General features: G+C 37.8%; 1 protein-coding gene across 2 annotated transcripts in view; it reads right to left on the bottom strand.

The window, feature by feature from the left end:
• The window catches only part of LOC139712826 (protein phosphatase EYA1-like), a 134,254-nt gene that overhangs the window by 81,916 nt on the left and 36,543 nt on the right, over window positions 1-15,795 (bottom strand). The window contains exon 3 of one of the 2 annotated variants that reach the window (XM_071624616.1): window positions 6,223-6,395. In XM_071624616.1, the coding sequence (XP_071480717.1) occupies window positions 6,223-6,395 (173 nt within the window). Of the gene's footprint in view, window positions 1-6,222; window positions 6,396-15,795 lie in introns of those variants that run through there. The other variant, XM_071624617.1, reaches the window with a different exon arrangement.

The following is a 15,795-nucleotide window of genomic DNA, read 5'->3' as shown; positions in this document are numbered from 1 at the left end:
TTTTTTTTTTTTTAAAGCAAAGGGTGCTCGCTACACAGGCGCAGAGATGCTGGTAGGCAAATCTTGTGGCATCGAGAAAGGGGGGGGGGGGGAGGGTGAGGAGAGATGAAAGGGAGATAGAAATTATGCTGTCGTTAGGTGGTCATTAACTTTAAGATGGGGCAGAAACCTTAACCTCCACGATTAATGTAGGTGAACCATGTGTGCGTCTTTATGTGCGTGTGCTGACTTAAAAACAAAATTATTATTTCTGAGTAATTTCATAAAAAATCCCAATCTAACTTTAACTATCAAATTTCTTTCCATGACTTTAAGTCCTGTAAGTACAACTTTACAATGGGTCCCCGATAAATAATTTTGCGTATAGATGAAACTATTAGCTTGACTAGTTTTATAATTAAAGAGCAGCATGTCATCTGATATTTTCCACATATATTAATTCTGCATTTTTAACATCTTTTGTTTTTTTGCAATATAAACTGTAATCACCCCCCCAAAAAAAAAAAAAAAACACCACAGCCAAAATATACAAGTGATCAACAAAAGAAAAAAGAAGCACAATTCGGAGAGTTCTTGATATATTTCTCATTCCACACACAAAAAAAAATCCTTTGCCGAGGTGTGTGCTTGCCAATTCACCACCATACTCCAACATTCCACTTTATGATAATGTCCATATTTTGTCACGGTGTGAGGAGGGGAGTAGCGACAGCACAGAACAAGAGACCCGCGGGTCTAGCGCTCACCTGAGTATCGCAAGTTCACCTTTCACGCAGTCACTAATCTAAATTATTCACAGCTCTACCAAAATTTGACGAGGCATTCTCAAGTGGAAGATGAAAATGTACAATAAGGGCCCAATTTTTTCAAGATTCCTTAATTTGGGGGAATTGGGGCCCCCTGGGGCCCTCTGGGTGGGGCATGGTGCCCAGTTTGATAAATTTAGATCCTGACCACCTAGGGATGCTACCTGCCAAGTTTGACAAAAATCCATCATGAGGTTTTCAGGAAGAAGATGAAAATGTACAATTCAGGCCCCCATTTGGACCCTTCCAACCACCCCCCCCCCCCCTACCCCCAAGAGGGGCACCCCTGGATCTCCTATGAACAAACTTGAAACTACAGTCATTAATGTACTCACTCATAGTATTATCTCAGCTCTATAACTTCTGATTCTAGAGAAGATTTTTAAAGATTCCTTCATTTGGGGGGTTTGGGCCCCCTGGGGGCCCCCTGGGCGGGGCATGGTGCCCATTTTAACAAATTGAGATCCTAACCCCCTAGGAATGCTACCTGCCAAGTTTGGTGAAAATGGGTCATGGGGTTCTCAAGAAGAAGATAAAAATGTACAATTTAGGCCCCATTAGGACCCCTCCTCACCCCCCCCCCCCCCCCTGGGTCCCAAGGGGGGCACCCCTGATTCTGCCATGAACAAACTTGAAACTACAGTCATCAATGTGCTAACTCATAGTATTAACCTAGCTCTATCACTTCTGGTTCTAGAGAAGAAGATTTTTGCGGATTCCTTAATTTTGGGGGGTTTGGGCCCCCTGGGGGCCCCCTGGGTGGGTCATGGTGCCCATTTTAACAAATGGAGTTCCTAACCCCCTAGGGATGCTACCTGCCAAGTTTGGTGAAAATGGGTCATGGAGTTCTCAAGAAGAAGATGAAAATGTACAATTTAGGCCCCATTAGAACCCTTCCCCACCCCCCTCCCCTGGGTCCCAAGGGGGGCACCCCTGATTCTGCCATGAACAAACTTGAAACTACAGTCATCAATGTACTAACTCATAGTATTAACTTAGCTCTATCACTTCTGGTTCTAGAGAAGAAGATTTTTACAGATTCCTTAATTTTGGGGGGTTTGGGCCCCCCTGGGGGCCCCCTGGGTGGGGCATGGTGCCCATTTTAACAAATTGAGTTCCTAACCCCCTAGGGATGCTACCTGCCAAGTTTGATGAAAATCGGTCATGGGGTTTTCAAGAAGAAGATGAAAATGTAAAAAGTTTACGCACGACGCACGACGGACGACGGACGACGGACGACGGACGACGGACGACGCACGACGCACGACGCACGACGGACGCCGGACGAAGGGCGATCGCAATAGCTCACTTGAGCCTTTGGCTCAGGTGAGCTAAAAATCTCAAAAAGCCCCCACGAGAAATAAGAAGCGGCAGATACACCGCACGAATTAGATAGTGACGATATTTGTCAGCCAACACACACAGAAATGTGCCATCTCTGTCTCATTGATTTTTTTTCACCCCCTTCTTTGTCGCTTGTTCTCTTCTCCAAACTCTACCCCCCTCTTCATTTGCGGTTTGATAGCTCTGACCGTAACGACGGCCAGATAAGAGCTGGGTAAACACCCCGCCGTCGTCAACGCGGACAGAACACGCTACGCGAGAGATCTGATTCATCCAGCAAGCGAGCGGACAAGTAGAGGGAACACACGCACGGGGAATCCGTTGCGTGCGGCAAAAGGTATATCAGATCGGATGCTCAGTAGTCCATGAGCAGTTGGATCTGAATAAAACCAGAGCTATGGCAATCAGGAAAATAGATAGAGTGGTAGATGGAAAGAGAGAATTAAACTGATAGAGATAAAAAGATATATAGAGAGATATAGATGGATAGAAAGAGAGAAAGATAGAGAAACAGAGAGATATATAAAGAGAGATAGATAGATTGAGAGATAAATAGATATATACATACGTACTGTACATAGAGAGAGAGAGGGAGAGAGAGATGGTAGGTAAAGTAGATGAAATATTAAAAAGAGTAAAGCAAAAGAAGAATTGATGAATGGCAGATTACCAGAACAAGGAAAAGAATGATAGGTGTTCAGTTGTCGAGGAGAAAGAGAAAGAAGTTTAGATGGATGAAGGGAAGGGAGGAAAAATGAGACAGAAGGTAAGAAAGAAGAGAAACATATAATGGGCAGTCAGAGAGAGAGAGATATAAAGAGTGTGAGAGAATGCTGGTGAAGATAAAAGGCCTGAAAGAAAATTGAATCAAATAGAAAGAAAGAGAGCATTTCTAAACATGGACATAATTATGAATTAAGAAAGTGATAGAATGATATTTTGTGACTTAGGGACAAACAATAAAAGAAACAAGAAGAAAAGAACAAAAAAAGATATCATTAAAGGTGGAAATATTTGCCAGCAAGAAGTACATGGGTGGTAGAAGAAATCACAAAAACTTCTCTTTTTTCTGGGTAAAAAGAACTGGAAAAAATTGTGCACAATGAATGCTTAGTACATTATTAATCATTCTATAAATGACAGCAGCCATACATTTTATGCCGAATCATTCTTGGCCAACAGAGTTAAAGCATTTTTTTTTTCTCAAACATTGCACACATCACACCAGAAGTATGAGAGTGCAAAAATGGGAGAATAGTGATATGTAATGGAAGTTGAACATAGAAGATAAAGTTGAAAAAAGGAACTATGCAACTTTTTTAGAGTATGAACTGTTGTTGTATATTACTAGCAATACCAAAAAGAAAAAAAAAGAGCTACATCTAAAAAAAAAGTGTATTTCTTTTATCATTGCAAATGCCTTGACTACATGTGCCAGGCTTGCCTATATTACAAGTAAATTGGCAAGGACAATTTCCATAAAACTTTATCACTACATGTATACAGGCAGTTCTACAGTACAGGAACTAGTTGGCATTGAGACAGTTTAAACAAAAAGTCTCTTCCTTTTTTCAGGCCATCCTACAGTTGCCTCGGCGCAAGGGAGCAGTTGATTTCTAATGTAAATATCATGGTAGGCCTATGAATTAGCAGGGTTTTGGCCCTTGATGAATCTGTATTGATATAAACAATGACATCAAAAGCATAGATATGATGTGCTCATATTCTTGTAAGGTCTTTGCATTGGCAGGCTTTGGGCCCTTGGTGGATCTCTCTTGACATCAACAATAACAACAAAGATATGATGTGCTCATGAACTTGTGGATGACTTTTGAGAATAAAATATATAGTTGGGTCAGCTTTACTCGCAACTGACGTTTTTTTTTTTTTTTTTTTTTCATTGTGGAAACTTTTTGTGAACCCTGTACCATCATCAAATACAATCATTTCCCAATCCCCAAAAAACAAAACAGCACAAAAACAAAAATAGCAAAGAGCAATGGCTTGCAGAAACCCCACAAGTTGTAGAATGATACAAGCAATTTTCCACAATTATGTTCAGCCCCAGCAAGAGTGGCTTGATTTCTTCTTGTGCCTCTCCCGCCAGCTGTCCAATCTTTACTCATTTTTCTTTCTTCTTCTGCTGGAGAAGAAACTTAAACGAAAAAGAGAGAGAAAAAAATCCTTTGCCTTATGCAGCTAATTGCAGCATTAATGAAGATGATGACCACGCTAGGAGTCTGAGGTTCAGATGACACAAGACTGGTATCCGTTACCGCGGGAACGGTCTAACATGATACTGAATGATTATCGGAGATCTTGATTTGCAATCTTCTTTTTTTTTGTCTTCTCATTCCAGTATCTACACCTGTCCCTTTTTTTCTCCTTTTCTTATCTCATTTATTTCTTGTTATCCTCGTTCTTTAATCTCTTGGGTTCATTTGGCTTCTCTTGTCCACAGCACCTGACTTCGTGTAAATTCAGCTCGCACATTTTTCCCGGCCCGTCCCCAATCCGGCTGCCTCTCCATTTTCTGCACCACTTTCGTCAACAACACATCCCCAAGGCACTCCCCATCCCTCCATCTCTACTCCATTTGCTTCTTCTTCCTTTTACTTGGTCTTCTTTTCCTTTTAATTTCTTTATCTCTTTGAATACCACCATCACCATCACCATCACCATCACCATCACCATCACCATCATCTTTCTGTTCCTTATTCTACTCCATCTTCTATGTCATCATCTTCTTCCTACTCTTTCTGTTTTTTGTTTCTTGTCCGTTTCTTCTCTAACAGAACCTCCACAGATCTGATATTCTCTGACTGCCATTCTTATTTCAAACCACTGCAACGAGGACTAGTTTGAAGTATACTCGGGCAGGTGTCTGTTCAAAATGTGTGTTATAGCAAAATCAGCTGGTCCTCAATGACTTAACATGCAGCTTATCAAAGTAGACATTGAAGTCAGAAAGTAGGATACTTCTAAGGATTCATCAGGGACCAACCTGCTACCCTTCTGGCTTTGAATACCGGTATCTGAACACCCCTCTCGTTCCCCTTGTAGGATAAGAGCAGCAAGGCTCCCTCAAGCAAAGTAATTCTGCTCAACATTGACCGAGGGCAATATTTCTTAACCCGTTGAGGACGAGTCCCTAGTATACTCGGGCAAGTGTCTATGATACTGGGAAATGCATGTTGTAGCAAAATCAGGTTGTCCTCAACAGGTTAATTAAGCGAAGTTATTCTATTTTAAGAGTGACTGAGGGCATAATATTTCTTAAGGCACAATAGTATGTGATTCGGTTGTCACAAGTTCTTCTTCAGAATCCATTGTCTACAGACTTTCACAGCACTTTTGAGAGTTACATCTGATTCACTGTATGCGTTACCATGCCATGTTCCCACACGTATAGTATAATCTACATCACATGCAGGAACACACACCATTTACAAATATCACAGAGAGCATGCATGCACAAGCACAAATTGATTACATGAAAACATAAGTACCATATACAGTAACATACATAAACAGGATACATGCACATAACTCCTTTGGTGTATGTATAATGGGTGGAATATCATTTCATTCTTTCATTTTCTTTCTTTTGCCATCCTGACATATATGATAACTTAAATCTTAGCCTTTCATATAATCAGTGCCCCTTAGTCATTCCTTATGCCATCTTTGTGGTCATTTGGCTACTACGAATTTGATTGAACTGCTATGATATTTTTCTGTCAATAATACATAGATATATATTTCTTAAATAAACTTTCTACCAACTAATTGCTACAGGGCCTAAAATATTCTTCAAGTTTAAACCCTGCACAGAAAACATTGCGTCATGTCTAACAAAACTTGCCTTGGAATATGCCCTTTATAAATGTGTGAATAATCACACAATCATACAAAAGAACAAAACAAAACAGGAGAAAAAACCCACTTTCTATTACAGACATCCTGGTAGTAAATCAAAACATATTTGTCTGCTTTCGTTCTTCTCACCTCCTTCTTCTCCCATCCCCATTACCCCCCCCCCCCCAAACAGATCTGATGATGGAGTGCTCACCGTACGACATGGTCTGTCCTACAATCCCATACGGCGACTGACCCGTCTGGGCCGAGTAGGGGTAACTGGAGGCGTTCTGTGACCCAAACGTGCCGGCCTGCGTCTGGGAGCCGATCGGAGGGAAGTTCCCGCCCTGCGCTGACGGGGTGGGCAAAATGTGTGGATAGGCTTGGCTGTGCATGACCGGGCAAAAGTGATAAGAGAGAGAGAGGGGGGGGGGGATAGAGATGGAAATATATGGTTAGAAGTTTGTCCTGTATCAGGGCATAACTTTGGAAGACACACTTATAGTTAAAATATAAAACAGAATACAAACATAACAGGAAAAATATTGAAATAGCAAGATGAAAATCTCTATTACTGTTAAACCAGACTCATTCGCGGCATGAAACTTGCACAAATTGGCACCGGCATTCAATGCATTGTGTAGACAGCAACTTTCCCCTGCATTTCACTTTTGTGAATCTTGGCTTCTCACAAATTCATTTCAATTCAATTCAATTTCAATTTCAATTCAATTTCAATTCATTTTCATATTTCTCGATGAAAAAATTCATCAAATTTAACAAAATTAACTAATACATGATATCCAGCGAAATTACTGACCCTGATTTCTTAATCCATTATAGTTTGTTAGGATGGACGATGAACCCAATTTTATATATCATAAATGCTGATGAGCTGTAGATGTGATTTGATGGGTCATTAAGGCTGAAAAAAACACACCAAATGTGACATCATTAAACTAAAAAAAAATAAAAAAAGTAATTTGAAGATGACATCATTAAATTTCAAATACACTTGAGCATATCTCAATTATCCTTACCTGACTTTCACCCAAATTTCAGTATGTTACAAATAATACAATTGTCTTTCAATTGAATTACATGATTTGTCAATTTAAAGGTATTTAAAAACATCAATTGAAATGAATCGGGCAAGTCTAATAATTTTACATGATGTTTCTGTGGCAGTCATTTTTCTCATGGGGTTTTATTCATGTCACATTTTGGCAACAGCTCGGGAACAATTCATCGTATCACCCAAATTCTTTACACAAATTTATACCATTTCAAATGATTCATTACGAAAAATAGCACCTTCTTGCTTGGATGCAATCTTGGCTATGAAAATAAGGGTCAAATGTCAAACATTGTATTCCTGTATCTTGGGAAATAGATGCCCTGCCAATCCCATATTTTGCACAAATTTACAGCATATCAAATGAATAGTGTCCTGACATAACATCTTTCTTATCATACATTATTATGACTATGCTTTTTTCCCATTTTTATGACATCATCACTGTGACACAATCAGAGTGAAACTTGCAATTTTTTTACTATTTCATGCTTTAATCTCCATCTGAAATTCAATTTCGTTGACATGCCATTAGGCACAACTTTGTTCAATAATAGCAGCAGCTTACTAATATCCTTCTTTCAGCTATTGACATGTTATACCATCGACTAGCAATCTCATTTCATGCTTTAAAGGATCACCTAATTTGTTGTCTTGACTATTAAACTCATGCGTCTATAATTTGAAACTATATGTGCAAATCAAATGAGGCGATGTTATAATAACTTGACCTGATGTTTAGAATGTTAACAGAGGAAAGTAATGAAGGCTGATATCAAGTCTCCCTTCATAAAGCATGGTACATTTCCAGTTCAGTCTTTTACAAGGACATCATAATACCGCCAAGGTTCTTAATTTTTGTTACAATCCTCAAAGCATCATTATGATGGAAGACTTTGTACTGCTTGACTAGCTGGTCAACATACAATCCATGTTCATGAAAGCGTTTTCAACGTGCTCGTAATGACGCACAAACGCAAGCGCCTCCGGCACAAGGGTGGAGGAAAGAACATGGAGTGAGTGAGGCGTGTTTTCTCCGCGTTGGTTGTCACGGCATCACTTCAGAATGAATCATAATTCAAGAATGTAAAAAAAAAAAGAAAGAAATATGCACCAACAACTCTACTACATATTGCCAAGTATATACATGCTTTGCTCTAATTATTCTATCCTACAATGAAATACTGTACCACACGGATTCCATGATTCAATTTGCTGTACAATAATGTGAACGGTAAAAATTCAAACCAGCTTCTCATTCAGAAATGACAGTTGAAACATGGCAACTGAAATTGCTCATGGAAACATTTGAGCCAAAAATGGTTGCATATACAAATGGAGCTCTCGGAACCATAAATAACCTTGCCTCAAAGATTACAAGTTCCTCTTGATTTGAATAGATTCTTTGCTCTCTGGAGACAGAAAAATTAATTTGCGATGGATAATGCATACAGCGGAAAGCAACAACAAGCATTCAAATGAGAAAGAAAAGTTCAAATATGGCCAGCAAACTTGACGATAAGAACGATTGACAACTGGTCCAACACAAACAGATATATTGCTTTGATCTCTTACACCAATCTACAGGTAGCCTTTTAAAGACTACGAATATGTCATCAATTGGTTAGAAGTATACTCTTTTTATCCTTATAATACTAAAGCAGGTATTGAGATACATCAGAAACATTCATGATTACAAGAAGAAGAACATCTATCACAGCATTTTGATAAATTCTGTCATCACCTAACCAATAGATGGTCAACTCTTACGTATGTTTTGCTCACCATCACCTTGCTTCAAAATTGTAATCAGTTCAGACGAACTTTGGTGAAACCAATAATGCAGATAACATAGAAAGACAAAAAAAAAAATGTCCTGCAAAATTACGAGAACTGCAGCTTTTCAGATGACAACGTAGCCCGAGGAAAAATTCATCCGGTATGAGTGGACGTCTATGAAACGGTTGCCATGGTTACATGTCTGAGGTATCGTTGAGATAACAGTCCTTGTTTGCTTAGCGCACGAAAGAAAGCATTTTATTCCCTGGACTCAAAACACAGTCAGAAATTTTCCTTGTAATTACAACAGTCTCTCCGTGAAATGCAGACAAGTTTTAATAGCTAGTGCCTTCATGCAAATTCATGATAAGTAATATTCAGGGTTTTACACTCCACTAATTTTCATTTCATTGTCCATTTCTATTAGAAATCTGTTTTGTTTGCATGCATGCTTGCACATCGGTAAATACATAAAATGCATGTAGGCATTTAAGACACGGGTAAGCATAGATAAATACAAGGGATTACAATATCAGAATATCAGTATTGTAAATACATGGCACTACAGAAAGCATTGAGTTGTACAGAGTCAAAATTGTGTTGAGTGTGATGTACGCGCAGGCAGGTGTATATTTGTGAGTCAGAGTATGCTTAAAGATAAAATGTATAAAGTTGACTTCTAAGAAAGCTTGAAATTGTCATATGACCAAAATAGCTACTTCAAAGTCACATTGTGAAATGGTTGTTTCATGGCAGCAACAGAAGAAGAAAGAGAAAAAAAAACAACAAAAATTTGTTCCTTCCCCTATAGATGATAGACTGAGAGATGCCCAAATAATGCAACAACTAGGCAGCAGCAATGAATGAGAGAGAGAGTGCAAATAGAAAAAGTAGTATAGTAGAAGAAGAATAAGAAGAAGTAGTAGAAGTAGAAGTAGAAGTAGAAGAAGAATTAGTAGTAGAAGAAAAGAAGAAGAAGAAGTAGTAGTAGTAGTAGTAGTAGTAGTAGTAGCAGTAGTAGTAGTAGTAGTAGTAATAGTAGAAAAACAAGAAAAAGAAGAATACTGTAAGTAGTAGCAGAAGTAGAAGACGAAGAAGAAGAAGAAGAGGAAGAAGAAGAAGAAGAAGAAGAAGAAGAAGAAGAAGAAGAAGAAGAAGAAGAAGAAGAAGAAGAAGAAGAAGAAAGGTCAAATGATGAGGATAAAGGAGAAGATGAGAGGATTCAAGGTGAATGAAAATAAACTCTCCATTCCACAAACTGGTCCTCGGGCAGAAGAGCAGCGGGAGATGACCAAAATTGAGTGGTGCCAATGCCAAAATTGGAGGGACTTTCTTTTTTCCTTCCTTTCTCTCTCTCTTTCTCTCTATTTCAGCATATGTTCCTCGTGACACCAAATACTCCCCGAGATCGAACTAATCACTCTGAAGTTGAGCCAAAATTGGCTTTGCTTGGAGTGCAAGGGTATGGAATTGCTGCCAGACTTGGATTAAAAAAAAAAAAATCTTAACTTTTCTCGAACTCTATGCCAGGCACCACGCCCCAGTTACAATGAAGACTATAGGCCACTGTAATCTCTGCTGTTTTAATCATAATCCCCCCAAAAAAACAAAAAAACAAAAACAAGATAAATAAATAAATAAATAAATAAAACAAAATGTTCTTTGCTACGCTAGGTAATCAACTTTGTGTAGATATTTGTTCTGCTTGGAGTGCATTGTATCAGAGTTAAAGTACAGTATAGATATAGAGTTTCATTAAATATTGTTACCGATCATGACCTGCACATACTTCAGTGATAAAAATAATGACTCTCAACAAACAAATTGTTTTACTGCATCTTTTTCTATCAAATGAGTGCCAATACATTTGTCGTAGAAAAAGAAGTGCAGATGACAAGCTCAAGATAACAAAAATGATATCCGATACAGATGAACACACTATCAAGTTTTAAAGAGTCAAAAAGAGTTCAGATATTGGTTATCACTAAAGATTGATGCCAATATTTAAGTGGTTTCTGAAACATCTCGCAATACATTAAAAGCTGAATCCTCACCACAATCAATACTATACCATCCCTTTAAGGGTAATAGACCTTACAATCACTCAGAGGTAAGTGATGGTACGTATTCCTTGTATATATGTGACGTTTCATGGTGAAGATAATGTGCTCTACTGCAATGTGGAGAATGCATAATGGGGATGCTGGAAGGGGGAAATAGAATCCAATGGCACAATATATAGAACATAATACAACATAAACAGGGAATTTCTAATGACGAATAAGATACCAAAATAAAAAAAAGGGGGAAACATCTTGACATTCACAATGATGAGAACAGGATGTTTGTTGTTCCCGCATCCAAATTTGCCAAACACCACCCCACAGGTAAAGGTGACACTATTTATTTATACTCGTGACACTCTTGTAGGAGTTTGAAAGGATTGTGAAAGAATGAGGCTACTTCCCATTTGAAAGTGGAACAGGCCAAATAGGAAATTGTCGATTGAACACACTTGGATCTTAACTGATTAAATGCACTTCCCCCCCCCCCCATTCTTTTTTTTTTTGGACCCCCATCATCACCAGGTGAGGTGCTAACTTCCGCCCACGGGCCAGGTGATGGGACAACGTCACTTCCATGTGGTTTTAGCTTCTGAGGATATCCTGTGGGGTCGGTAAGAAAAGTTGTTGACTTCCTAATGGTATCGGTCTTTGCCTGGCTTTTGGAATCCTCCCTAAAACTTTGGAGGGAAAAAACAAAACCAAACCAAAACAAATTAAGAGAACCAAATTATGTAGAAAGGAAAAACAACAACAAAAGGAATCTTCTTTTGTTTGCTTCTAAATGAATTGGGGGTAAAAGTTTGACGCATGGAGGGATAAGTTACAACGGCGGGTCAGAAGGGGAAGATACGACTGCTGGCATTCTGTCAGAGAATTCCTGTTTGCGTCAAACAAACAAGCAGCGCTGATGAACTCTAACTTAACTCTTGTAGAAACGCCCATTAAAGTTTATATGCTTGTTTATTGCAGCCTGCTCTGAAACAACAGAGTTTGCAGCATGCATTGTTCACGCAGAGGGTATCTTTTGATGCGCCACACACACACAAAAAAAAAAATCACGATACAAAAACAATACAGGACAATGCTCCCTTTTTAGTTACGTTGAAACAAACATCACCTGTCAGACGTATCATCTTTTTTTTTCATATCTTTGCATCGCCTTCAGATTTGATAAGCAAAACAATCCTACTGGAGAAGTTCCAGAGGAATAAAAACATCATATCATATGCCCAAGAATAAGCAAAAAGCATTGCAACATACAGTACTTTTTTTATGGAAGCTTAAAATCCACATTATATAGTAAAACATTACATTCAGTCAAACAAATTTGACTCCATGTCTGAAATCCAATAAAGAAAAACAACAGCTGTCAGAAATATAATGAACGGTAGTCTTCTGAGTTTAAAGGGATGGTATAGTATTGGTTGAGGTGAGAATTGGCCTTTTAACTTTTTGTAAGATACCAAGAAACCACATATGAAATAGCATAGGGCATACCATTCTAAGAGGAATTCAAAGTTTATCTGATGAAAATCAGTTTTGGAATGCCTGAGACATCCAAAAACAAAGTAAAACAAAGCAATCAAAATAAAAGGTGGGTCCCACCTTTTATTAGGATTGCTCTGTTTTGGATATCTCAGCCATTTCAAAACCAATTTTCATCAAATAAACATTGAATTCCTCTTGGAATCACATGCACCTTCACATTTCATAAGAGGTTTCTCATTATTTCACCAAAAAATGTTGAAAACCTCAAGTTAGTTCTTAACCAAAACTATACGATCTCTTTAAGTAAACCTGTCTTTGCAACGATCATTGGACTCCACACAATCAGACTTCAGTATAAGCAATTGTCATACTAGTATGAGTTATCTTTTTTCTCTCTCTCTCTAAATGCCAAGTAATCATAAGCTTCTATCACAACAGACTCATAAATTCTTCTCCCGGTCAAAGAAAGTTGAAGGCAGTGCTGGTAGCCCCCTTTTTTTAATCTGAAAGAAAACTCTATTAGAGTTAAGGAATACACACTTTCAGAAAGGCTTCCAAAACTTGTGCAGATTCCACCTTTCCTAAATCTACATCATAATCAAAATTCAAATTAAGAGGTAAGGGAAGGGGGGGGGGATTGGGGCAGATGGAATGAAATTTCATCTCATGAAACTAAGCTTACTTTTTTTCTTTTTAATAGTCTAAGATATCAATGATACGAGCAGGTCATCTACACCAGGGTATTTTATTTCATCGTTCCATGAAATTGAATCATAACTACAAAACCTAACACTCGATAAGTAACATCTTCACTATCCCGCCAGAGCAAATCAGAAGAAATCACAAATATGTCCCGAGACATATCCATTTCAATTTTTAATTCTCAAAAAAAAATATCATGAAAGCTTGATAAAATGCACATGTAAAAACTTTATATTATACTGGAATCTGACGACCAGTCAAAATACACCAAGTCTTTTAAGATTAAGAAGAGAAAATGAGTAATTTGAGACATGAAATAAAAAAACAAACAACATACACTATAACACTATCATGACTTTCAGGAAAAAGTGAACTCTTAAGCATTTTATATTAAATGACTACATACTAGCTCTACCAACACAAATATCAGTGTAGGTGATAATGATTTGAGGGTGGATGTTCTTCTTTTCTTTATGAAAAAAAAATAACTACATTGTAGCTAACCATATCAAACAGTGATATCTTGGCCTAAGAACTAAGAACATGATCTTACTTCCACAGACATTACTTGTCTTGTTTATCAATGCCATTGAAAATAAATACAGCTTATTTGTTTTGTTTTGTCATTATTTTCATCATTCAAAGTGATTCTCAACATGGAAGCACATCTTTACTGTCATATATTCTTGAATGGACAATTATGCTATGAAATCATTATTGGAAATAAAATTTCATCTAAACTGATTTGAATTTGAACATCATAATCATACATGTTGCCAGCGTCATGTGAGTGAGCGAGCAATCCCGGCACACACATGGTGGACGAAGAACGAGGACCAATCAATGATAAATGCACACAGGGTGCAACCACGTTTGGATTTCAGGCGTACACACACAAGGAATCTCGTATCACAGAGGATGCTCATTGCATCGGATCGCATGATATTTCCTGTTGTTGTTGTTTTTTTCTTGAACGACCACAGAGATGACCAAACACGCATACATTTTAAAAAGAAAGAGAGAGAGAAAAAAAAAAGAAAAAAGGAAGAGGGGAAAAGACCAAGAATGTGGCAGGATAGGTGGGGTTCAACACTTCCCACTCGGCCGGACATATTTTCAAAGAAAATATTCATCCAAACTTCCACTTTCTACACCTGCTTAAATATCAAAATTGTCCTTCGTCAAGTTCACTTATTAAAGCACGTGTTGGGAATGTAATAATGAGTTACAACAAGGGAAAATTGCAAGGCAGTTAACCCTATTACCTATGGAAGATGTAGAAATGCTCCATGGATTGTAGTACATGATTAACATTGAACCAGCGAGTAACTGGTTGGCCCATTGAGGACGAGTCCCCAGTATACTCGGGCAGTTGTCTATGGGAAATGCATGTTGTAGCAAAATCGGACAGTCCTCAACATGTATTGAACTACAGGACAGCATGGTGTTCATGGCTCTTCTAAACCTCAGCAACATACGATATGTAGACAGCCATCACTAATAAAAGTCTGGACTATTGGAAGGCAAACAAACAAGTCTGAAATAATTATTGAATTCCCAGAGAATACACATTTTACCCTAATGTCAAATTGTCATTGCAACTTGCCTGAAAAATACTCAGATTGGTATGTGGTAAAGTTTGTATTTTATGTCCATAATGTTGATGACAGAGCACAAAAAGATGATGTCTTCCACAAGACAGTTTGAAAAAGATATAGAAATACATAATATACCTTTGTTAGTTATATGAACTAATAGGCCTTCAGGTATTGCAAAAGCGTGAAACATATCAATATGTTTTGTGCGCACAAACATTTGAGTGTTGCCTGATATTCAACTCTTTCAGTTCATTTTTTGTAAGGTCATGACAGTGATGGAAATTTCTAAATGTACAGTTGAGTTTTACAACATCTTCACATAGACAATATGCTAAATTCAGCATTTATATGTATATATGACAGTCATTACTATTCCACATTATGCATCTACACCACACACAGATAGATGGATAGATAGATATAGATAGATAGACAGATAAAGATATACATGAAATGCATATCAACTGACTTATGATACATAAAATAAATGTGATTTTGATGAGGTAGACTAAAAAAAATCATTTGCAGAACATATTAGAATACCCACGAAATCTACATTGTGCAGCAAGAGGTTGGAGATCAAGAAATATCTTGCTTCTAAAAAGTGATCTTTACTGACCAGAAAAATAAATAAATAAATAAATAAATTTGTTCCCCCGCCCTTTCATTTAGGGTCACTGGGTGAAAATAAACAAAATGTTATTTGTTTTTTTTTTCCTTTGCTATATAATAGAACCCTACCATAGGGAGGCACAAGTACAATTATCATAGCATATGAACAGAATTTTACATGCTTATTAATATATCATATTCCTCTTAAGATATACAACAAAGCAGGATAGCATGTATACAAGGAAACCTACTTCAAGCACTCATTATGAAGAACTGGGAAGGTACGGCAATCAGGAAATGACCACGATGACAAACGTTGGGTATGCGCATATTTTGACACAAATTCCACTCATATCAGGAAGTTTTTTTTTTCGTTCATCTGTTGATAAAAATTTTATTTCCTCCTTCTGACCGGGCAAAGAGAAATATTGATTTTCATACTTTTCTGTGAAAACTTCAGTGTATCA

Source organism: Diadema antillarum, unplaced genomic scaffold (genome assembly GCF_040938485.1).
Source record: "Diadema antillarum isolate AM-2024a unplaced genomic scaffold, OU_Dant_1.0 seq00001863_RagTag, whole genome shotgun sequence".
NCBI classification, from domain to species: Eukaryota; Metazoa; Echinodermata; class Echinoidea; order Diadematoida; family Diadematidae; genus Diadema; species Diadema antillarum.
Note: the sequence above shows the minus strand (reverse complement) of the source record. Positions and strands in the feature narration are given on the sequence as shown.